At 46.7% G+C, this 23,143-nt stretch overlaps 3 protein-coding genes across 3 annotated transcripts; all 3 read right to left on the reverse strand.

Annotated features, from left to right (window-relative positions):
• Nucleotides 222–1,572, reverse strand: LOC8080028. The gene is made up of 3 exons (XM_021449761.1): nucleotides 1,382–1,572; nucleotides 923–1,064; nucleotides 222–848 (listed from the first exon to the last, which is right to left on the reverse strand). Exons 1-3 carry the CDS (start codon nucleotides 1,570–1,572, stop codon nucleotides 288–290), a joined length of 894 nt encoding a protein of 297 aa, XP_021305436.1. The 3' UTR covers nucleotides 222–287.
• Nucleotides 2,418–11,115, reverse strand: LOC8070770 (zinc finger protein ZOP1). Its single transcript, XM_002438002.2, has 5 exons — nucleotides 10,887–11,115; nucleotides 9,248–9,448; nucleotides 8,932–9,010; nucleotides 3,169–3,264; nucleotides 2,418–3,077 (listed from the first exon to the last, which is right to left on the reverse strand). The coding sequence occupies exons 1-5, from the start codon at nucleotides 10,893–10,895 to the stop codon at nucleotides 2,728–2,730; spliced, it is 735 nt and encodes a 244-aa protein (XP_002438047.1). The 5' UTR covers nucleotides 10,896–11,115; the 3' UTR covers nucleotides 2,418–2,727.
• Nucleotides 13,090–22,616, reverse strand: LOC8070771. Its single transcript, XM_002438003.2, has 18 exons — nucleotides 22,224–22,616; nucleotides 21,059–21,228; nucleotides 20,671–20,778; nucleotides 20,524–20,595; nucleotides 20,273–20,420; nucleotides 17,954–18,036; nucleotides 15,942–15,997; nucleotides 15,597–15,724; nucleotides 15,419–15,509; nucleotides 15,249–15,314; nucleotides 14,933–15,155; nucleotides 14,696–14,797; nucleotides 14,511–14,596; nucleotides 14,293–14,415; nucleotides 14,029–14,098; nucleotides 13,844–13,935; nucleotides 13,637–13,741; nucleotides 13,090–13,539 (listed from the first exon to the last, which is right to left on the reverse strand). Exons 1-18 carry the CDS (start codon nucleotides 22,550–22,552, stop codon nucleotides 13,426–13,428), a joined length of 2,166 nt encoding a protein of 721 aa, XP_002438048.1. The 5' UTR covers nucleotides 22,553–22,616; the 3' UTR covers nucleotides 13,090–13,425.

Consider the following 23,143-nt stretch of genomic DNA (forward strand, 5'->3'; position numbering starts at 1 on the left):
CATAATTTGTTGTCCATGACACATAAAAAAATTCACAGCAATATCACAGTTGCTTTTCAAGTAACTAAAATTTCCCAATCAAATATACAAGAAAATAGAACTTGTTGTCGACTTCTTTCAGCATAAACGTGTTCACTTGCAGATTCACTGGATCATCACAGATTCCACAAATATTGCCCAAGAGAGGTATAATTTGCCAGCAATAACATAGCAATATAAGTTCACAGCACAATATATAAGTTCACATAGCACTAGACTGAAACACTAGATTGTAGTTTCTATAATTATCACTTTGAAAACAGCATGTCGAACTTTCTCTTTAGCCAATTGAACCTAGCCTCGTCGGTGGAAAAAGTCATGAACATTTCCCTATGTTCTTTCTTCACAAATAACTCAGTTGCCACATAGTGCTCATCACTCCCCTCAGCAGCCCCACATGCAATGACATGAGTCATGACTTCTCCAATTGTGATCCCCACTTGCTTAGAAGCCACAAAAGCTTGAGCACTATCTGATATCTTGGAAATATGATCTTGTATAACAAGTGCAGTGCTAGACTTGGGTTTCTTGTTAGGTTTTTCAAGAATAATATGAGCCTTTCTCTTAGCAGGTGTAGGAGAGACTTCCTCATCAACATTATCGAAGTCATTATCATGCCCCATTTCATCCTCTTCACCATTGTCCAGATCGATATGATGGGGTGCATCTCCACTAGGAGGGATGATGGGGTTGGACGACATAGGATTCCAATGATCTATCTCTTCATTTATGATGCTCCCAAACATAACCTTCAAATCATCTTCATTTTGGATAGGTCTATTCTTAAATTTCCCGACACCAGGTATCTCCTAAATATGTAGACTAAAGTAAGAAATTGTATTACATAAAAAATTAAAAATAAAATAAAATATAAGACGCTCACTTGTTTGATTTTTTTCCACCACTCGGCATCCATGTTGATAGTTCCCTTGTCCCAATTCCAACCGGTTCCAGTTTGTTTCCTCATCAATTTTCTCCATGCACCATAATCACCCTTCAACTTGTCCCATTTGTTCTTAAGTTGACTTTTTTTCAACATAATACCAGTACACTGAAAAAACCTATCATTCACCTCGGTGTAGCCCACATTATTCAAGTGTGTGTTTGGCCTATTTCCTTTTCTAACTTGTTCAGCAAACAACGAGCACACAACAGTGGTATACTGATCATTCCAATCAATGTGATCACCCTATGCATGATTTCCAAAAAATTGAATCAAACTTCTACAAATTTGTATAAAAAATTGAATAAAATTCCCACAAATTTCTATAAAAAATTGAATAAAATTCCTACAAATTTCTATAAAAATTGAATAAAATTTTGACATGTGGGGAATTTATACCTCATCATCCCTTGCCCTTTTGGTGGTCGATGGAGCACGTCTCCTAGGCTGTGCACTGGACGTAGCTGATGGTTGGGACGCCAAGAATGATAACGCAACATCCGGCACTCCCTGTTGTCGTCCATGGCCAGTGCCGTCAAGCACATGGTCGTTCCCTGCGCCATGGCCGCCCAGACCGGCTCCTGCGCCATGGGTTTGTGCATCCGGGCCGGCCGCTGCGCCCAAGCTCGGAGAGGAGCCCATGGCCGCGCCTAGGGTTGCTGGTCGAGGAAGTCCGGCTCTTGGCGCGGTTCGAGAAGGAGGATTTGAGGAGGGGAGATGGCCAGTATGGGGCGGCGGCGGTGGAGGAACAGGAGGACGTGCCATCTCGACGGCAACGGCGGTGCAGAAGGTGAGGGCGCGACCACGACGGGCGGAAGCCTAGGCGGCGCGACTCGGGAGTTCCGTATCGTGAGCTTTGCAGGCCATCCGGCGTGAATGAATCAGGTGGAAAAAAAAAGAAACGAATCGTTTTGTGTAATGGATGGCAAAGGTGGGTAATTCTCTTCAACTCCATGCCAGATTACAAAACCAACAATTGCAGAGCACCCCCTCAGCCACTCCGTGGATTTGGTGGAGTTGGGAGCTAGCTCCATGTTTTTTTTGGATCTGGAGTTCCTGGAGCTGAGGTGTTTGGCTAGAAAAAATAGGAGCAGAGCTGTTTTTTTGAATCTGGAGCTGTCTGGAGCTCTACCAAACAGGGCCCTACTATTGTGTACGGTGTACTGTCGACGTACCGTCAGTGGTCACCTACCTCGGGAAGAGTTTTTCGTGTAGCCATAGCCTTGGCGCGTGCCGTCTCAGCAAGTACTACGTACATGAACACTTTGCCGTTTTACATACCCAGAAGGGAACTTCAGAACACTCTTCACTTGCTGAAGCCTGGACGAGTTTATTCATTTCTTACATTATTTCTGGAAGCGCTTTCGTTCAGTCAGACTCACTGAACTCCTCGGCCAATACTGACTCAGTTGTCTGAGCACAGAAACACACACTATTGAACATCTTGAGAACGGTCACCATGTCCTCATTTCACAGTATATGACACTATCCGCGTAAAAAAAACAATGAACAGATCCTTTTACATGATTCAAAAGGAACTTGGTCCACTCAAGAACCACTGATGAGGTATTATACGGTGTAGACACACATTGCTGATGCAAAAAGAGCTCTGGAATCCAGTGCAACACCATTATCGGCATTCTTTCTGAGAAAGATGCATTGTGTTAGTTTTTGTTTCTTTTACAACATCAGACTGTAAATGGCAAGCCCATATGGAGGAAGAGTAGTTTGGCAAGGACAAGATGTCAGTAGGTTTTGTATAATCCCATCAGAGGCTTCTCTCTATCCTCCACTCTCTTCCTTGCTGCTTCCCGCGCTTTGAGGGCCGCTTCCTCCTCCTTGGAGATCACCTTGGGTTTGCCGTCCTCCCTCTTCCTCTTGTTAACAGCAACAGCAGATGGAGCTGGAGTGCCCTTAATAGGTCTCATTGGGTTCAATGGTTTTGTGACTACCCGACCTGGAGCTGGACCTCCTTTAATAGCAGGAACAGCTGTTTCTGCAGCAGGAGCTTTTGTTTGTGAAGTTGAGGATTGACCAATGTCTGTTTTGGAAATTTGCACAGACTTGTACGCCTCTTCTTGAGTAACCCACTTGCCTGCTCATTTACAAACATAAACATCAATATACATGAAAAGAGAAAACACATATTGGACAGATATAAGGCAGACCATTACACACAAAATTACCTAAACTATCAGAATAATAGAAGCCAGAATTTGAATCGTAGTAAAGCCCAGTAGATTTGTCATGATAATATCCTGATGCCGAGTCAAATACCCATCCTGCAGAAACAAGATTTGAAGAAAATGTCACCAAACAGAGTGAACATTTGGATAATATGATTTGTTCTAGTTAACATATGATCAGGTTTATGCGAAGAATGCTTCATAATTCGTAGGACTCAAGAGAATAATCTAAAACTCAAAAAATTAGTTGGCTGTACTTGCACATAGGCATTAATACCTGCTGTAAACTGTGATTTTTCTTAATTGGGCTCACCCTAGAAGGGTAGCAATATGGTCACATACATGGGCCTCATGGGCCTAAACCTTATACTCCAACACCCCCCCGCAGTCTGGACTACCGGCACAGCGGAGTTCAAGACTGGACAAGAAAGAAAACACATAACACACAATACCCCCCCCGCAGCCACAACTAGCCACCGGTGACGTTGAGGCTGGAGCGAAACTCGGCGAAAGTCGAGGAAGGGAGGCCCTTGGTGAAGATGTCCGCAAACTGTGAGGTGGTCGGGACGTGGAGGACCCGGACGTCGCCGATGGCCACATGGTCGCGGACGAAGTGCAGGTCGATCTCCACATGCTTGGTCCGCTGGTGCTGCACAGGGTTGGTGGAGAGATAGACGGCGCTGACGTTGTCGCAGTAGACAAGTGAGCTCCTGGCGAGGGGGCGGTGAAGCTCAGCCAGTAGCTGGCGGAGCCAAGCAGCCTCGGCCACACCATTGGCAACGGCGCGGTACTCCGCCTCGGCACTGGAGCGTGAGACCACCGGCTGTCGCTTGGACGACCACGAGACAAGGTTGCCGCCCAGGAAGACAGCGTAGCCGGAGGTGGACCTGCGGGTGTCGAGGCAGCCCGCCCAATCAGCGTCGGTGTAGACAACCAGCTCGGCAGAGGAGGACCGGCTGAGGAGCAGCCCATAGCCTAGAGTGCCACGGAGGTACCGGAGGAGCCGCTTCATAGCAGCAAGGTGGGGCTCCCGCGGAGCATGCATGTAGAGGCAGAGCTGCTGCACGGCGTAGGTGATGTCAGGCCGTGTGAAGGTGAGGTACTGGAGCGCGCCAGCAAGACTCCGGTAGGCGGTAGAGTCCTCTGGCCCAAGCATCGGACCCTCTGCCTCTGACAGCTTGCCCTGGGTATCGACCGGAGTAGAACAAGACTTGCAGTCAGTCATCCCTGCTCGCTCGAGAATGTCACAAGTGAACTGCCGCTGGTGGAGGAACAAGCCTGAAGGTCAGGGCTCAACAGTGACACCGAGGAAATGATGGAGCAGACCAAGATCCTTCATAGCAAATTCCTTCTGGAGAGTGGTAATGATGCGCTGGAGCAGTGACTCGCTGCAGGCGGTGAGAACAATGTCATCCACATAGAGGAGCAGGTAAGCAGTCTCACCCCCATGGTGGTATATGAACAGTGAGGTGTCGGACTTGGCCTCCGTGAACCCAAGAGTCTGCAGGAAGGTAGAGAACCGAGAATACCACGCCCGAGGTGCCTGCTTGAGACCGTAGAGAGACTTGTTGAGCCGGCAGACCAAGTCAGGGCGAGAAGAATCCACGAAACCGGCCGGCTGACTGCAGTAGACTGTCTCGGTCAGAGTGCCATGGAGGAAGGCATTCTTGACATCCAGCTGATGCACAGGCCAGGAGCGCTCGAGAGCCACAGATAGTACGGTGCGGACGGTAGCTGGCTTCACCACTGGACTGAAGGTCTCATCATAGTCAATGCCGGGCCGCTGACTGAAACCCCGGAGGACCCAGCGAGCCTTGTAGCGCTCCAAGGAACCATCAGCACGCCGCTTGTGCGTCCAGATCCACTTGCCGGTGACAACGTTGGAGGCCGACGGACGGGGCACCAGATCCCACGTCTGGTTAGCGAGGAGGGCCGCGTACTCCTCTTCCATCGCACGGCGCCAGTGAGGATCTGACAAGGCCTCGCGGACGGAAGAGGGTACCGGAGAGATCCCCGTCTCGCAGGTAGCAGCGGTGAGGGCCCGCGGCCGGGATGCCTGCCTCGTCACCATTGGGTGAGTGTGACGAGGATCCCGGTGAAGTAGAGGCGGGTGGTACACTGGCGGCTCGGCGCGAGAGCGCCTCGGGGCCGGAGGCGGCATGGACGGGTGCTCCGCCGGAGGTGGCGGGGTCGACGGCGGAGCCCGTACCGGCGAGGGCGGCGACGGAGCCAGCGACACCGGCTGCAGAGGCGGAGCCGGCTCTCGCCGCCGCTGGTAGACGAGGCCGAAGCGCCGGGGAGGTGAGGACGGGGCGCGCGGTCCCGCGATCGGGGCGACGACTTCGGGCACAACGGGAGGCAGCGCAACCACTGGTAGCGGTGGAGGAAGCTCTGGGGCTGCCTCTGTCGTGCCAAGTACAGGAGGGTCCTGGCTCGAAGGACCACCAGGAGAGCGTGCCAGAGCAAGACCTGCAGGGTATAGTGGAAACGGTGGTGGAACCACCGGGTCAGTGGGAAAAAAAGAAGCCTCCGCAGGGTCAGCAGGAGGTGTGGAGGTGGGGGTGGTGGAGAAAGGGAATGCCGACTCGTCAAACACGACGTGGCGAGAGATGAGGACACGGCGAGAAGAGAGGTCCAAGCAACGGTACCCCTTATGCTCAGGGGAGTAACCCAGGAAGATACAGAGAGTAGAACGGGGGGCAAGCTTATGAGGAGAAGTGGCAGCTGTGTTGGGGTAGCAAGCGCACCCAAACACACGAAGGTGATCGTAGCGGGGAGGGGTACCGAAAAGAGCGTGGTGTGGAGTGGGCGCAGGGGAAGCCGTGGAGGGCAAGCGGTTAAGGAGATAGGTGGCGGTGTGGAGGCTCTCAGCCCAGAAGCGAGCGGGAAGCGAGGCCTGTAACAGAAGGGTGCGCATGACATCGTTTGTGGTGCGAATCATGCGCTCAGCCTTGCCGTTCTGAGAGGAGGTGTAAGGGCAAGACATGCGCAACTGGACACCACAGGAGAGGAAGGAGCGAGCGGTGGTGTTATCAAACTCACGCCCGTTGTCACACTGCACGGCCTTGATGGTGAGGCCGAACTGGGTGGACACCCATGCAAAGAAGTGGCGAAGAGTGGTGAATGTATCGGACTTGGCACGCAAGGGAAAAGTCCAAGAGTAATGGGAGAAGTCATCAACCACCACCAAGTAGTACTTGTAGCCAGACATACTAAGAACAGGAGATGTCCAAGGTCGCAATGGATAAGATCAAAGATGTGAGCCGCATGGGAGGAGGAGGTAGGGAAAGGAAGTCTAACTTGACGGCCCAACTGGCATGCATGACACAAATGCTCATCAGGAGTGCGGGGGCAAGGCACAGCGGAACTGCGACTGAGCTGGGACAAAGCAGTGCTGCCAGGATGGCCAAGGCGACGGTGCCACGTAGTGGAGGAGGTGGTGGTGAAGGCAGAAGCCGAAGGGGGTGAATAAGAAGGCAAAGGAGGTGCAGCGGAAACCGAGAAACGAAGGGTGTAGAGAGGCCCAGTGCTGTCACAACGGAGAAGAGGACGCCGGGAAGCCAACTCCCGCACGGTGAGGCCAGAGGGGTCGAACTCAACCGAACAAGAGTTGTCAGTCGTGAAGCGGCGAATAGAGAGGAGGTTGTGAACCATACCGGGAGCCACAAGAACATCGGGGATATGAAAAGAGCCATGGGAATTGGCAGTGCCTACGGAGGAGACACGAATGCAGGTGCCATTAGCGACCATGATGGAAGAAGGACAAGAAGGGTGGGGAGGACTGATAGAAGAGAGGAGACTCGCATCGGGCGTGATATGGAAGGTGGCGCCCGAGTCAGCGATCCAGTCAGGACTGACTGGTCGCAGCCCTGCGGCAGGAGGAGCCGCGGGCGAAGGTTTGGCGGTGGAGAGGAATGAGGAAGCCGGTGTGGAAGGAGACGCAGCTCCTCTAGGCACAGCGGCCATGGCCCGCGCACGTAGAGCTGTTGTGTCCGACAACAGAGGCGCCGACCTGCCGTCGTCCCACATGGTCGACCACGGGTGGCGGAAAGATGCCCAGGCCGCCGGGTCCCATCCGACAGGCACTGGCAAGGCACTCGGAGGTGGAGGCCACAGAGGCGCTGAGAGACTCCACCCGCCTCCACCGCGGTGGCGACGGTGGCTGCCACAGCCCCCCCAACCCCCGCTTGGCTCGGAGGGAGGAGGAGCAAGAAGAGACGAGGTCCTGTCCGCCGCCGCAGCGGCCCGGTCAGCGGCGAGGGTGGTGACCGCCGCGGCTGCGTCAGCACGCGGCAAGCCCAGTCCGGCAGCGTCAGCCCAGGGCATGCCCAGTCCGGCAGCCACTGCAGCAGGCATGGCGGCGACGGCCGCGTCCCCGGAGCCGGAGGAGGTCACCCCGACATGCATGCGCACATGGCCGTCCGCAGCAGCAGCGCGGGCAGCGGTGAGGGCAGTGGCGAGGGCGGAGTGTGGTGGAGGAAGGGCAGCACCCGCGCCCAGGGGCAGCGCGCCCGCAGCTGCGCTCAGGGCCGGCGCGCTCGCGCCCAGGGGGGCCGCGCCCAGGGAGGCCGCGCGCAGGGGCGGCGCGCCCGCGCCCAGGGGGCCGCGCGCAGGGGCGGCGCGCCCGCGCCTCGGGGGGCCGCGCCCAGGGGCGGCGCGCCCGCGCCCAGGGGGGCCGCGCGCAGGGGCGGCGCGCCCGCGCCGGCTGGTGGTGGAGGAGGGGCGGCCATGGCCGCGGCTGCGGCGGCGCGCCGGCCGGCGGCTGCCTGGCGGCTGGGCTGGGAAGGGAGGGAGAAGAGAAACCCTAGCTTGATACCATGCTGTAAACTGTGATTTTTCTTAATTGGGCTCACCCTAGAAGGGTAGCAATATGGTCACATACATGGGCCTCATGGGCCTAAACCTTATACTCCAACAATACCCACTAATCTAGCTTCTAGCCAACATTTTATTTGATAACCAGAATTGATAAAGAAGCCAGGTCAGATCTGAACAATTTATTTTAAGTGAAGAACAAACTTCTAAAAGAAAGCTAAAATCTTTCACTTATTTGAAATATTGTTATAAACATTGTCCAACAACAAACTCATGTGGCTGACAAAAGAATTTTATGTCTTCTTTTCTAGTATAAGACCATTTAGCTTGGAATAAGAACAGAAAGCAGCAAAGCAAGTATGTAGTTACAAGCCAGCAGAAAGTAATGTCGCGATTTGAATGGGTAATTCAATTTTGTAAGTTATAGATCAAATAAGCCAGGCCATAAAAACTGATACAGGCCAGCTAATTATCAAGATTTTTTAATTCACCAATGCAAGTCTGGGTGTGTGATCTTGATGGGAAGAAGTCCAAAATATACAGAGGCGGTGCCAGGAATACTAGAAGAGCGGTGCTTGGTGCATGTATTTTGACTGAATAGATGCTGAAGCGTTTAAGTTTGGGCTTCCTAACTGCTTTTGATCATTGTTTGAGGTATATGGAGGGGGCACCTGCCATTCATCCGCCCCTGAAAATATATTAGTTCAGAGCTAGTGACAGTGGTGGGAATCATAAGACTCATATAGCAAGCTAATGAGCATGCAAGTTAAGAGAATAAAGGAGACAATCCTCGATGTGGGTGCACTCTGTATACATAACTACAGGTCAAAGATGATCACAGACACAGCAAAGTACAAATCATGCATCATGGTAGGGTACTAGAGAATGCACTGAATTGGTGATATACTGATATATATAAAACAGTAAAGCCATACACAAGTACACAACCATCTCCAGGTGCTGAAGTGTCTCCATCAACATTCCTCTGGTTATTCTCTAAATCTTTTTGATAGCTCTTTTTAGCTTTCTGCAGCAGGAAATAAGTTGAACAAAAATCAGGCATGCTTCCGTAGACCATGAACCAATTGCTAAAGCACAACAAACAGACATAAGACATCAATATGAAGCCAAAAAGACATCAATACAACAGCGTCTTCTGTATATAAAGCATTCTAGTTTATGTGAGATACCTATATGCATACGACCAATGGATATTGAATAACACCAAGGTAATAATAGGAAAAATGAAAATCTGAGAACTTACTGCCTCTATCTGCTGTAGGGCTCGGGCAGCTTGCTGCTGTTCCTTTTCCTTTGCCTCACTCTCCTTTTGCATTGTCGACAGTCTTTTGGTGACATTGTCCTTGTGACGCTTACCAAGTTCATGTGTCCTGATGCTGAAGGAATTGTTCGCTATATAAATCTTACAGAAGTCGCACCATTTGTTTCCTTGGCTCACCCAATACTGAAATAAGGGAGGGAAAGGAGAACTTATTATTCCCCAAGCGAATTTGCACAAATGGATGTTTCCTACAACATAGTTTAACAACATAACAGCCAGCAGATAACGGAAAACAACATTTTGAATGGCAGAAGAACCCTGTTATTCTTTTGCGGGAGATAAGCATATTAGGGCCTGTTTGGATTGAAGGAATGTAAAACAAAGGAATGGAAAAAAACACAGGAATAGATAGAGTAGAGTAAAAAGTGAAAAACTACAGGATTTCAAAACACAGGAAAAAATACTTTGAGCCGTTTGGATTGCAGGAATATATTTGGATCATCACGTTGTCCCTAAACATTGCTTCTATCCATTGATGCATACTAACGTGATGCTTTTCACTAGTCATTTAGGACATTACAGAGTACTTTTTAAATTCATCTTTGGCTGCTGGCCGTTCGGAGGGTGACCGTTCTCTCTCCTGAGTCCTGACCATCCTTTATCGTCTTAGCTGTTCGTTGTTCCTGAGCCTTTGTGTTCCTCGGACCGTCAAACAACAGCGTGCATGGCGGGCGTGCGAGCGGTGTGACTGGTGTGAGCTCTAGGGGTGGCGGCGGGGCGTGTGAGTGGAGGGGTCGGCGTGAGCGCGAGTGGCCGTGGCAGCATCATGGGCGACCGAGCGCGCGAGCAGCCACTGACTTTGACGATGAGCACAAGCGGCGAGGCTCGACTGCCCGGGCGTGACGAGCGAGCGATAAGATTTCCCTTGGTTTCGATTGGATTCATTTTTTCCTACGTTTTGTACAAGATAGGAATCCTTTCCTGTGGAATGGTATGCATGATTCCTCCATTCCGAACGCTGAAACTGCTTTCCTTTCCTCTGTTTCAAATTCCTATACTTTTCCTTTGAATTTCCTTCAATCCAAACAGGCCCTTATCAATTACTCGGAATGAGACTACTTATCAGTTATCATGGGCACAACAAATTTGCACCCTCCTCGTCTAGCATCTACATTCCTTCCTTCTTTTTTTTTAAAAAAATGAACAAGTAATTCAGAAGCAGGTAGCATCCACGGCAACAACTGAAATCTAATCGATAATTCCACCATAACCACCAGAGCCCAGATGCGTGACCACCACAGAACCCCGTCAGAGGGCCGAAATCTCTGCTCTTCTGCATCGCAAAGCCACACCTTGTACTCTACCCAGACACTGGATAGTGCCAAGCATCCACAACTACAAGCACACGCACTCCCAGCTATCTAACCCTAATCCCTAGAGACAAACGAGAAATAAAGCAAGACCGCGCGGGGTACAGGGTACTAGCACCCAGGCCCCGCAAAAACGTTCTTCCCTGTTGCAAGAAGATCGCTAGCGAGCCCAAACGACACCGCGATTCCGCTCGAATCGGAGGCCACGACCGCGGCCTCAAATTTTCGAGGGAGGGGGGAAGGGAGAGTACCTCCGTCATGGCGGCGGGCAGGGGATCCGCTAGAAGGGGACACGGGGCTTCGCCCTTGCGGCGGGAGATCGCCGGCGCAGCCGAGGAGGGTGCGGATTTGACGCGGCTGGAGGGGGCGGCCGGAGGCGGTAGGCGCGTTCGCCCCCAAGAGCAAGAGGTTTCTGCCGAGTGCGAAGTACGAACACGAACAGTCGGCTGGCCGTACGGGACGGAGTTCGGCTTCGGCCTTCGGAATTTGGGCTTCTCACAGTCAGCCAAAACTGACCAACTGAAATCATCAGATGTTTAATGGTGTTCTAACTTCTAATTGTTAATAATAGAAATTTGAGAAAAAACCTTCCAACAATATTTTTAATCATTTGTTCAAATAGTCATTCTCTATTTCAAATTTTTTGCTAGCCAAGATAAAGAACAACATAACTCTCTAGAGTGTGTACAAGATATTAAAATTTTGTTGAAGACGTGGAAAGATATAGAAAATGATTTTTATTTAAGTGACTATCCATTTAGAAAGTCTGTTCTAGGAGTTTTGGGATTGTTTCATGAACTCTGCTTCACAAACTCCATCGTAGAGCAACTTCGTAAAAAACTAGAGTTTATCCCTTTTTCCTCGAACAGAAGGCGTAGAGCTGAAATCATTTCACAACTCTACATCGTATATCTTGCATGGGTGAATACAGACTAAGTGGATGCATTATTGAAAAAGAATATTGTTTGGTTGACTAAATTTGATTATATGTATGGGCGGATACGAAGACTTCTTTCAGATGCTAGGGAAACTCATTTCTCCTATTCACCAGGAATAAGAATATATTTTTGCATCCGCTTATGCAGGATGCATTTACTCAGCAGAACCAAACAAATTTCTTTCTCAAATCAAGTATCATTCCTATATATCGGATTCCTAAAAATTATATCTGGCCATACAGACTTACAGTCTTGACTAGGGATATATATAACCAAACAAGTTCTTAATATCTTGTGACTTCAAATAGATCATATCTATCGGCTCATCAACTTTTATCTTATACGTGTACTAGTCGTTTTATCTTTTTAAAATATATTAGTATTTATTATATTTATATAAAGAACGGCGTTATTCATTAGCTGCACGAAATATTTGCCACCTTTACGTTATATCTGCCAATTTATTTTGAAACAAACACCATTTATTGTTCTTTTAGAATCAAGCATTATCAGTTGATTTTGCATGATCAAGTTTAAGTGCCTCGCTTGTAATCTATAAGAATATCAACCGTATATATAGAAATCGTCTACAACTATCCTCTCGTTTTGGTCACTTCTCAACATAGCTAATGCTTGCAGGGCACATTTGGTTGGAGACTAGGAGGAGCCAAGCCAAACTTGGTCTATTTAACACTACAAGAGAAGTATTATTAGGCATGTACAGAAACATGGCATTCACGAGCACAATACGTGTCCTTGGTCACCGCGCTACTGAACCATCCGCGTACTGATCTCCCTATATGACTATCTTATGTCTATGAGCACGAGACAACCATTACTCTCCACAAAATCCTCAACTGCCACCAAACAGAATTTAGCCACTACCACTGCTCTTCTAAGGGCGTCCCCCAAACTCATAGCAATCCATGTCATCGTTTTTCCTAGGTGGAAGAGAGATGAAAAGGAGAAGAAACTATCTCTTATCTTAACACCTATCTCGCTCAGAAAACTGAGGTAGTCTGTGAGCCTGCTAAGACTGAGAGAGACAGGAGAGAAAATATAGAATAAAATATCATTTATATGTAGGGTTTACATAATGAAGTGGCAATGACCTGGCTTATATAAGCTAACAGCTGACTTAACCGTTGAAGATGCCCTAACTGAATTGTCCTTGACCAACTCAAAACCGTTAGCACAGTGCACCGTGCACACGTCCAAACCATCACCAAATGACGCAGCACACGATGACGCTCTATGAAACATCCCTCCAATGACGATGTCTCTCACGACCCTCCAATGCGGATGTCGCTGCGCAGCGGTCACGGTCATTCGCTCACTGCTAGTCACCATCACACCCATCACCACCCTTGTCAAAATGTCGATTCTGTCGTCTAATTTTACAACTTTATTATCATAATTTGAGTTTGATTTTATGATTCTAGTTAATAGTCTATATTTACATAAGATTTTTATGTTCACCATTATGTGATTTCGATCTAAATCTTACATAAAGATCTCCAATTCAACTGACGATCTGCAATTTTCATTCGCTCATTATGTGACCGCGCCTCCAAATCACGCCGTGGCACTGCCCTGACCGCCATACAAGCACGGCTGCCAGATGCCGTCTCGCCCACGCGGTCACGCAGATCTAGAGGCTGCTGCACAATCTGGGCCGTTGCATGCTGTTTCCCAGATGGCATAACAGTATCGTTACAGGGCAAAATGAGATTTCGATCAACCCTCCAAAATAAGATGAAGTCGTATTCCTATAAGAATCTACAATGGCCAATGTACAAAACATGTAACCGGGTAATACAAAACTTCCAACCGGACACCACTCTTCAAGAGATCAATCGAAGTTCTCAATCTTGATTGGAGTTATATCGTCTGCCACCTCAAATTTCCCAACTAGTCTCGCAAAGAACACCATCATTTGCTCCAAGGTGAACTTGATGTTCTCGGCCTGTTCAAAATCGAGAAAGAAGTTACAAAATCCATGCAGGTTGACAGTGTCGAAGGCGCTGAAAGTCTGGAACATAGGTATACAGTGAGGTAACAACCTTGCGGAACCCATGCTGCTCTCCTTCATATTCCACCAAAGCAACAGGCAAACCTTTCTCTTTCAAGGCATTGTATATTTTGCGTGCCTGATCTGGTGGCACAACCTGGAAAACATTAAAGCAGTTGACAAATTATGCTTACAAACAACGATATACCACCTAGTAATGCAGCTATGATAAATATTACAGTTCATGGTCAGCAAATACCTTATCCTCTAACCCTTGAAACAAAATGACTGGACACGTAAACTGGTTGACAAAGTTGATTGGTGATCTCTCATAGTAAGCTCTTTCATTTCCTAAGGGAACGAATGGGATGAATAAGTAGATGTAAATCAGAGCAGGAAACTGAGTTAACATCTTCAAAAAGAAATGATAATACTGTATCTTACCTACAAGATTGTCCATATAATGGGACTCAAATTTGTGCGTCTCTGCTCTCAACAGAGTCAAGTCCCCAACCTAATCATTGATTGGTAACACCACAATACAGTTAGTTACTATGGTCGTTTACATAAAAATAAGGCCAAAATTACATAGCCATAGCAATCAAGCAAATCTAAAACATACATAGCAATCAGAATAGAATAAATACAAATATCTGCCACGTATTTATGGCAAACACAATAGTAGGATTCTAGAAATCTAAAACTTACACCATACAGAGAAGCTCCAGCCTTGAACATGTCTCTGAATGCTAGTGAAGCTAAAGTAGTGTATCCACCTGCTGATCTACCAGTAATACAAAGGCGTTGCCCATCTACTTTCCCACTCTCCACCTTAATACGAAAAGAATCAAACATTAAGGTGAATTCTTATCACCTCCAAAGTTAAATGCCAATTCAACATTAGAATTATTGCTCAAAGGATGTACAAGGAATCTCGCACAGCTGCAACAATCATCAACATCGACAATACCCCATTTGTCCAATAGTCTCTCCCGATACTCTCTTCCATAACCTTCAGTTTATAAGTTGACGAAGTTCAACATTATTGAATGTCCTGGAGTATCACTATACATGAAGGGTTTAACCTAAACAATCAAAGTTAAGGACAAACCAGTGCTTCCTCCATAGTTGACATCCACATATGCCCAACCTCTACTTGTCCAATACTGGACATTGAGGTCCAGAATAGCACGTGTTTCAGCAGTAGGTCCTCCTGAAAATGTAGAGTGTTAAAGCATTCTGTGATTTTCATCTGAAAAGAAAGAATCCAAGCAAAAACCATTTATTTTAGTTAAATCTAACAAAACACTTAAGCATTCCAAGGCATCAAAAGGTTTGAATAACTCACCATGTGTTTTGACAAGCAACGGAGGTTTTTCATCAGCCAAACCTTGAAAATTGGGATTTGACGGTGGGTAGAAATAGGCATAAGCTTTCTGGCCAGGTTTGGATGTAGGGAACTCAACAAGTTCTGGTGTGCTGAAGAAAGGTCTATATTGTACGAGGTCTGGTGAGGAGGACCAGACTATTGAGAAATTGACTACTTTTGTTTTGCTCTCATTTAATGTCACCTGGAGGAAACAATCGATGCATCAATTGAAAGAACACACAAAATTGCACATCAGCGACATATGAACAAAATTGTGAATCTGATGTCTATAAACCTTAGCAATTGACCGTGGAATACTTGCAGAAGCACCTCCAACATAGAAGTAATCATCTGCAGCAACCTGCCAGATCAAGCAAGTAACAAGCCAATATAAGTCACGAAAACAAACATATACACCTCAAGTTTTCAAAGTGGCAATGAAGATTTTCAGATTTTGTCACGTACCACATCAGATAAATCAGAGAAAGGGGTGTCAAGCAATGAAACAGAAGCTGAATCACAATCAAGCACACCAAGATGTGACCTTCCTTGCTGCCTGCAAGGCACAGTTATTGTGATGGTACATGAAGATGTTTCACAAACAGAAACAACATAGAATTTTTTTCTTCAATATTATAGATACCTATAACTGAAAACAATGTGGTTGCTGTTTCCAAGAAAATCATATGAGCTGATGCCAAAAACCCACAATGGAGTTGTAAATTCAGCGTCTAGTGAATACACTGGAACAATCTCATTGGTTTGTTCAACCTGATGACAAAGTAGCATACTGAGATTACATGACAAATACAGTTCAGATGATGAATTCAGATAGAAAAAAGGAACATAATAACAACATGTTTAGCTCATTCATGAGTGGCACGGGTTATGAACTCTGAATTTATTACTAATCTCAGTTAAATTGTGTGGCCAAAATACAGTTACAACACTGTCAGAAAAGCTCAAGAGTTGAGAGAAAACTGCTTACCCATTTATAAATGTTCCAAAATCCACTCCCTCTGTCAGTAACAAAAAACAGTTCTCCTGCAAGTTGAATGTTTTAGATGAACTATAGTATAAGGTTAGTAGCCACAATACTGTACAAGAAAAATATCGTAATCGCCTACCGATGTTCTATATGATATAATTAGTTATTCACTAAGCAGTGTGAATTGCAGATAACAAAAGTGCAAAGACCACTCAAATAGCAATGCATCATCCAACTGATTAATAACAAAGGCCCTTCCATTTCTTCTAAGAATAAGTAAGTTATGTACTCCCTCAATTACAAATTGTAAGTCGTTCTAGCTTTTCTAGATACATAACTTTTACTATGTATCTAGAGTAGACATAATGGATATCTAGCAGGGGCGAATCTATGTTACGCAGTTGGGGTCAGCCACTTCGTGCCAGCTCTCGTAGCATGCAGATTTCGGCCAGCCTAGACCCCGGTAAAAAAAATGTTTGATCCTGGCAGACCTAGACGGTAGGTGCCTAGGAGCCCAGTGCAGCAGGCTTGCGACGCAAATATGCAAGCTGCATGGACCAAAGGGAATTGGCATGCCCAGTAGGCTCGGTCTTTTTGCCTTCATGAATGTGCAGCACAGAGCACAGCTGGAACCCAAAACACTTGGACTTCAGCCTTTGCACTGATAGAGGATTACTCTCCTGGACTCCAAAGTCCAAACAACATTACATGCAAATTATAAACTATTTGTCCCCTTTTGTATGTTTGCTTTTCGAGAGTGTGTTTCAATGAACTGGATGCCAGACTAAAATAACGAATCGGTAAGAGCATAATTCATGTAGAGATCAAAATAAAAAAAGATATATCTCTAAGAAAATTATACTATATTGCTTGGTACTCTTTCCAGGTACTGTTTCACCTAGCCGAGCAAGAAATTGGACACTGCTAGCTGTTTGGTTGGTGTGCCTTGCTTGCCTTGATTCCTATGTCGGCAAGGTTTTCCTTGCTGCCCCAGGAGAGCCAAAATGGCTGGCCCGGACTAGCAAGCATAACTTCCAAGCACACCCCCAGTAATTTCAGAGGTCGGCAAGGGCAGCGCAACCATGGCGGTTCTGAAGATGAGGGTGACTATATTGACAATTGCTTAAATCAATTTATTGATTTTTAACTTATATAAGTTAGAGGGTGTTTTAATAGGTAAATTCTAAATCACTTTTGTCGCTGATTAAATTCCAAGAATTCTTTTGAGTTGAGGTTTTTTAAATTTTAGAGTTCCATAGAGGTGGTTGTCGCACCCAATGATTACAATTTAACACAACTAAACGAACATGGTAGTGAGAGTAATATTATCCATAGTACTGTGCTATTATATCATCAGTTATATCCATAGTACTCACTTCATTTCAAATTATAAGATGGTTTAGTTTTTTTTAATACATTGCTTTTACTATGTGTGTATCTAAGTGCATAGAAAAAAATATGTATCTATAAAATCCAAAACGTCTTATAATTTGGCATGGAAGGAGTATTATATTATCACAAGCTAAGAGTTAGTATTGTGTTTGAATCGACCCCGGCAATATTTTATCCTGGCTTCGCCCCTGATCTCTAGGCATGACGCAAAAGCTATGTGTACCTAGAAAAACCAAAACCACTTATAATTTGGATGGAGGGAGTATTCATTTATATCATGGACATGGACCACACAAATACATTTTATTTGGAACAAAGGAAGCTCAAGGAAATGTTGAATGTCCCAATGATGCAAGACTAACATAAACAAGCAACATAAAACTTCAATAGAACATAATGAGATCCCATTTTTAATACACAGTGTGAACAAAGAATACGAGTATGTTAAAGCTTGAAACTATAAAATTTTGAAGTACTTTCCAATAAAAAGAGATACTTAGCTGATGTTATTATCACTGAACCATACCGATAATTAGCATTTTTACAATAATCAGGTGTACGCATTTTTACAATAATCAGGTGTACATACAATTATACAAATACAGCAGAAAAGAGGATACCTTTGGGAGACCATTTAGGTTCACTAGGAGATTCAACCAGCAGTGGATTGCCACCGGCAATACAGACCCGTTTGGTCAAGTCTCTGCAGACACAAAAATACATGGGTCTAAATCAGCAAAGTTGGAAAGGGGAATTCAGCTATATGGACATGTTCAGTGCTGTACAAAAGTATCATAGTACCATGCTGTAAGCTCAAAATAACAGCGTGACATAATCTCTATGGTACTTGGCTGCCTACTAGCAATTCAGTGTTTGCCTATGCAACCTTCAAGTCCAATCAAACTGACAGGGAAAATTGGAGGAAATACCTGGTTTTCTACAGCTACTCTCGAAATGTGTTGTATTAACTACAATGTGATTTATTATCTTTTAGATATTTAATATATGATGATGAAATGGCCCTTTAGGGGCATTAGAAGCTGTTATCAAAATCCTTGTGCATATTCATCAAGATAGTGCTGTGGATATGCATGAACACCATCCTGACATATATCACCTAGTCGCGCAGTTTATTTGATGCAGACAAGATAGTGCTTTTTGTTAGAGTAAATAGGAATAGTACCATATTGTATACCCACATAAGGTGTTAGTCCTATGTACCCTATATAATCAGCCCATGTGGCCCAATGCAATATATCAAATATTCCACCAATTATATTCTCCTTCATGGTATCATTCGCCTAGGTTTAGATTCTAACCCTAGCCGCCGCCGCTTCCGCACTGCACGCCCCCGGGGAGAGGTCGATCTCCGCCGGGGGCAGCGCCCCTCTTTAGGGGCCCGATCCTATTGATCCGGCTACCATCGTCGTCGTCGCACAGTAGATCGGGATCTCCCCTACGTCATCGCCAGGTTGCCGCCACCGCCTCATCCCCGGGCTCACCGCCGGTTGTCGCCATCAACACCTGATCTTCATCGCATGGAGGCAGATGGATCTCGCCCCGTCCCGTGTCGCCGTGGTGGCGGCCAGGCCCGGCCACACGCCTCGACCCTTCGCTGCCATGGAGGCAGCCAAATCTGGCGTGTCGCTGTTGCCGGGAGGATCTGCCCATCTCCACCTCGTCGATCTGCGTTGGCGCCTTCGACCCCGCATGTTCGTGACCCGCCGTGTGCCTTGCGCCGCCCGATCAGGACGCACCACCACCGTCGTGTCATCTTGCTAGGTACACCCGATCTGCTGTTGTTGTATCTTTTGGTTTGCCCGATCACTGATTGGGATTGAGTCGCCCACCGCCCGTCGACCTCGCGCGCTCCGAATACTACGTGCGATGTTGTGTCGCCTCATCAGGCCACAACACCGTTGTCCGTGTGTACGCTTCGCCATTGCATCTCCATCGCCGACATATGTGCATCGATGACTGTGCTGTGCAATCCTTGCTGCGCCATCCGTCTGCACAAGGTCTTCGTCCTGCTGATTGGGTCTTCGTCATCGAGCTGCCACTACCCGCAAGGTCTTCGTCCTACTGATTGGGTCTTCGTCATCGAGCTGCCACTACCCGCATCGTCGTTGAGACCTACTCGTCGATGCGTCTTCTCCTGCATTGCTTCTTCTTCGTCCAGCACAACCACACAGTTGGGGCCCTCTCCCTTGTACGTTTGGTATTGGCAACACCAACGCATGCTTTCGTCCCCGACACGTTGTTGGATCTGGCAAATCCAGTTGCGCCTCGGCGCTCGGGCGGCTTGACTGCATCGACTTCGGCATCGACCCTCCCGTTCCTACCCCGTCTGCCTTGATTGCGTCGTCGCCTTTCTTCTACGACAGTCCTGACTGCGTCGATTTCGGCATCACCCCCTCCCACGACGACTGCCTTGACGCGTCTCCGTCATTACCATGGCGCCCCTTGTGTGCCTGCAGCTCCATCGACAAGCAACCCAACCACAACTACGTCGACCTCGGCCATCTTTAGCACGACTTCTTCGACCACGGCTATTGTGCCCTTACGCTCGGCTACCTCGACATCGGCACAAAGGGCTACCGCCTTGCATGAGGACTCATTGGCTTCTTCTCCAGCCACAGCATACACGGCGCATCAACTGTTATGACTATGGGGGATGTTACTTATCAGCTTCTTCTCTAGTCTTACCGTCTGTAGCGCTCCCGCTGTGACTGCGGGGGGATGTTAGAGTAAATAGGAATAGTACCATATTGTGTACCCACATAAGGTGTTAGTCCTATGTACCCTATATAATCAGCCCATGAGGCCCAATGCAATACATCAAATATTCCACCAATTATATTCTCCTTCACTTTTATTCACAATATAAGAAAAGAAATGACTTGTTCTAATATGTTCATTCACAAGATAATTACAATTACCCGTTCTCAGCAAAGTAACCAACCCAGAGCTCTGATTTATCCCAGGGCATGTTTGGATGGCTCCATTCAATCCATGCCATCCGCTTTTTACTTTGATCAATGCGAGGAAATGCATAGAAATCATTGCCACTGATCAGCACCTTTGGTTCTTCAATACAGAAATATGTAAGTGTTGTGAAGGAAAGATGGATAAACATCAAAAAAGCATAGATCTAATTTGGTAATGTGGTAACATTCTCTGGAAATATTACCATGAACATCACTGCCACTCAAGTCTACAGCAGCAATTGTTGTGGTGGGATTCAAGCTATCCTTTCGACGATCTATCAAAATATATGAGCATGTTAGAAGTTTGTTGTGCAACTATATATATTAGAACCAAATCATAGGTCAAGTACCTTCCATCACAGTAACATAACGGCTGAAGTGAGGATCAAATACACCATCAGCATAACTGACACTCGGAGCACCATAATCGGGTGTAAGAGGCACAGGTGGAGCACCAACTGATAAGGTAAACAAGCATGCACGATTAGAAATAATGCAAATAGTAAGCATACATACATCGCAGATTGCCCAAAAGAACATGAAAAACATAGTAAGCATTATTTGGTCAAAGGTGCCAGGTACTAAAAACGGATAGACTAGTATGTGGTGGGATATAAATTTGCAACAAGTAAATAACACATACTTACAATTTCTAAGTTTTTAATGAACATCAATTATATAATGTTAGTTTTAACCAAGTCTCAACAATAAGACCATAGCAGCCTACTTAGTACTTACTTCCTATTGTTTGCTTGTATAGACGTTGATCCTTGTAATTTGAGAACACAACAACACTCTTGTCAACTGCAAATGCACCACCTCCATATTCTTGAGCCAGGGTGCGTGCTGCAAATTCCTGAGGTATGACATCCACAGGATTATCTTCCTCCTTTACAATAACCATACGCCTGAATACAGATTTAGTTCAATATGATCAGGGGCAGATCTATAAAAATATGTTAGGAGGGGCTTGTTCCATTATCTTCTACCTCTAGCCCCTCCTTCCAAGCTTCTATGGCTACAAATTTGAGAACCGGTCCCTCTGTCCCAAAATAGTTGACACTTTAGCGAGGGGCGGATCCAGGACCCGGGCTGGGGGGGGGGGCTGTAGCCCAGGGCGCAGCCCAAATTTATTACAAGCAGGTCTTCGGCAGACCACGGAAATCCCCAACGTTCAGCCCAAGATAGCCCTTCCTACAGCCAGCCCAAGCAGCCCTTTACTAATTAGCCCCCCTGTATGGTGTTTCTAGATCCACCCCTGACTTTAGCTATGAATCTGAACAAAAGTTCGTCCAGATTCATAAGTGTCAACTATTTTTGGGACAGGGAGTACAGAGGAGTTGAATGTACTGCACTACTAAGCAGATAACCGATATGGGCACAAATGGAAGCAACAAACATTCAATGATTGCCGGTAGTAATATTCTGAAAATATGCTCCATTATACAGCAACATTCTTGCGGCATCATGTTGATTAGCATGCGAGTGCTCAGACATGCAGAGTGCAGAAATAAAATGTAATATAATCCTGATTCTCAAATTACACAATTATAGATCACCAGTTACCATCCACTAAGCAGAACACCAAAAAACTAGATAATGAACTTTACACAATTATTATAGATCATGTCTAATCCAACATACAGCTGTTCAAAGCCGCAAGCCACAAATGCGGAACTCTTTCATGTTTCATGGGGTTTAATCAGTAACAATGCTTTCTATTCCCGTGCAAGGGCTGGGCGCCTGGCCACTTAAGCAGGTTGGGCAAGGTCACTTAAGCAAGTTGGGTTTAATAATAAAAATATGTTACTAAAACCTAGCAAGTACCAACACTAAAAATTATCGCGTGCGCGTCCAATGTCAACGCCTAGGCCACTAAACCTCGGAAGCGGATTTCATTTACCCTTTCTCCTCGGGGCGGCCCTCGATCCAGAGAAGGCGCCCATCCCCAGCGAGGGCGATACCGCCGAGACGCCTATCCGCGCCGGAGACGACGTCCGCAGTGATGGGCGACCTCCAAGACCCGTACGGCGCCACCGCAGGCTTCTCGCCGCCGGCCGCCGCCGCTGCAGCGGGCGGCGCGGAGGAGGCGGCTGAAGAGGAGGACATGCGGGGCTGCGAGGGATGCGCTCGCCGGTTGCTGAAGCTGGGGAGAGTGCGGTGGAGAAGGTGGGCCGGGGCGGAGGTGGGGCTGCGCACGGGCGAGAAGATGGAGGCGAGCCGTGTCGCCATTTGCGGGGTGCGGGGTTCTGTTTTATATGTGGTTTTTGTGGGGTTTTTCCCCTCTTCTCACAGGTAGCGGCGGACCGGTCAGGAGTTCAGGACTTGCAGGCTCATCCAGTCTCTCTCTCTCTCAAAAAAAAGGACTGCATATCATTGGAATTTTATCAGCTCATTTTTCAATACACATTTTTCTTCAAATACATTTCTACCTTTCACTTCTCTTTAGCTCTATTAAATAGACTTTTGCTATACATTATATACTACTAGTAAAAGCATCGTATCTTAAAAAAACCCAAAATATTTTATAATTTAGAGCAAAGGGGGTTATAAATCGTGTTGAGGCATGATTGATGAGCTAGTCATGTCTAAAGCATCTTTAAGAATACTCTATTTCGGTTCCCAATTCTTGGTTTTTAACAAGATGAAAAAAATCACCTCTCTAATCCATGCTCCTAAAATTTACATACTTTGAAAATCTTCTCATGTCACATGTAACTTTACATATAGTAGTAGCGGTTGCGCAGACCCGGTACGTATCGGTTAATCTAAAGGTGAAAGAGTATGACAAAGAATAAGAAGTAGAAAAAAAACTCCTGATAC

This window comes from Sorghum bicolor, chromosome 10 (genome assembly GCF_000003195.3).
Source record: "Sorghum bicolor cultivar BTx623 chromosome 10, Sorghum_bicolor_NCBIv3, whole genome shotgun sequence".
NCBI classification, from domain to species: domain Eukaryota; kingdom Viridiplantae; phylum Streptophyta; class Magnoliopsida; order Poales; family Poaceae; genus Sorghum; species Sorghum bicolor.